The 1,469-nt window shown below is 35.1% G+C and overlaps 1 protein-coding gene across 1 annotated transcript; it reads right to left on the bottom strand.

Moving 5' to 3' along the window:
- Positions 1–467: 467 nt before the first annotated feature.
- Positions 468–1,469, bottom strand: LOC133107968 (olfactory receptor 52E8-like). Its single transcript, XM_061217332.1, has one exon. It carries the CDS (start codon positions 1,455–1,457, stop codon positions 468–470), a length of 990 nt encoding a protein of 329 aa, XP_061073316.1. The 5' UTR covers positions 1,458–1,469.

Here is a 1,469-nt window from a genome sequence, read left to right as displayed (position 1 = left end):
TCAAAATGGGTTAAAGTAAAATTAATGAAAAGCTTTTTTTGACATAGGTTTTAAAAAATCTGAACTCATGTCTCCGATTTCCTGTGGAAGTGTATTACATAGTTTGGGCATAAAAATCAATTTTTTAAAACAAGTTTTAAAACAAACTTTTGGGATGTAGAATAGTCCAGCTGTAGATGCTCCCCAGCACTGTGTGTAACAATTATTCACAAACACAATAATCGAATGCATTAATAAAACTTTTAATATAATTTTCAGCAAAATATATTAAGCGACACTCAATATGCACTTTAGCAGGTTAAAAACCCATGATTTTTTATTTTTTATTTTGAAACTTTTTTTTTTTGAGAATTGTTTTCAGAACACAGAAGAGTGAAGGAATTCTTAAATTCTTAACCTCTGACTCTGACTGTTTTCACCAACTGCAAAGTTTGTGATACAGTTTGTTTTTTGTAATATCAATTATTTCATTTATTTTGATTGTTTATTTCTGTTCTGGTTTTTTTTCTTCTTCTTTTTAACATTTTTTTTGAGAATTCCTTAAATTCTTCTGTGTTCAGCACATAGATGATTGGGTTCAACATTGGGGTAATTGCCTTTGCCAGGGATGTGTTCATTATCCTGACATTAGGGTGAATGCTAAAACCTATTGCTGCAATATAGGTACCCAGCATTGGAAGATAATACAGAGCTACGAGCATTAAGTGTGCAGAACAAGTCTTAATGGCTTTTACTCGCCCTTCCCATGAAGCTATTTTAAATATTGCACCACAAATAAACACATAGGACAGGACAGTCAAAATCAAGGGAATATAAAGTAATAATATTATGTTAACAATTCCTGTAATACCATTGGGTAGATTGTCATTGCATGCTAAAAAGAAAATGGGTGCATGATCACAGAAGTAGCTTTTTACGACAATGGATTTACAAAATGACAACCTGGTAACCAAAGCCACCATTATCATCAGTAAAACTGAATCATATGCCCACACCACTGTTAAAACCACAGCCATGGCTGGCATGGTGACGATGGCATGGTATCTCAGTGGAAAGCATATTGCCACCAATCTATCATAGGCCAGAATGGTAAGAGTGAGAGACTGCAAACAGGTAAAGAAAAACACAAAAAACATGTTGGCCAAGCAAGCATCATAGGCGATGTACTGGGAATCAAAAAGAAACATTGCAACTAAATTTGGAATGAGAGAAGTGCTTTCACCCAAGTCAGCTACAGCCAAATTAAAAACGGCCATGTACTTTGGGGTGTGAAAAGTGCGCTCTGTGTATATACTAAACATGACAAAGGAGTTCCCCAACAAAGTTACCACAAAAACAAAGCACAAGAAAACATAGTAGTACTTGGCATGGGGTATGTTATTCAAACCATTAATGAAAAAAAATGGGGGACGCACAAAAGCTGTATGTAGAGAGAGGGTGGAGTTCTGGGACCTCATAGCAGATGTTTT

The sequence above is a fragment of the Conger conger genome, chromosome 13 (assembly GCF_963514075.1).
Source record: "Conger conger chromosome 13, fConCon1.1, whole genome shotgun sequence".
In the NCBI taxonomy this organism is placed as follows: Eukaryota; Metazoa; Chordata; class Actinopteri; order Anguilliformes; family Congridae; genus Conger; species Conger conger.
Note: the sequence above shows the minus strand (reverse complement) of the source record. Positions and strands in the feature narration are given on the sequence as shown.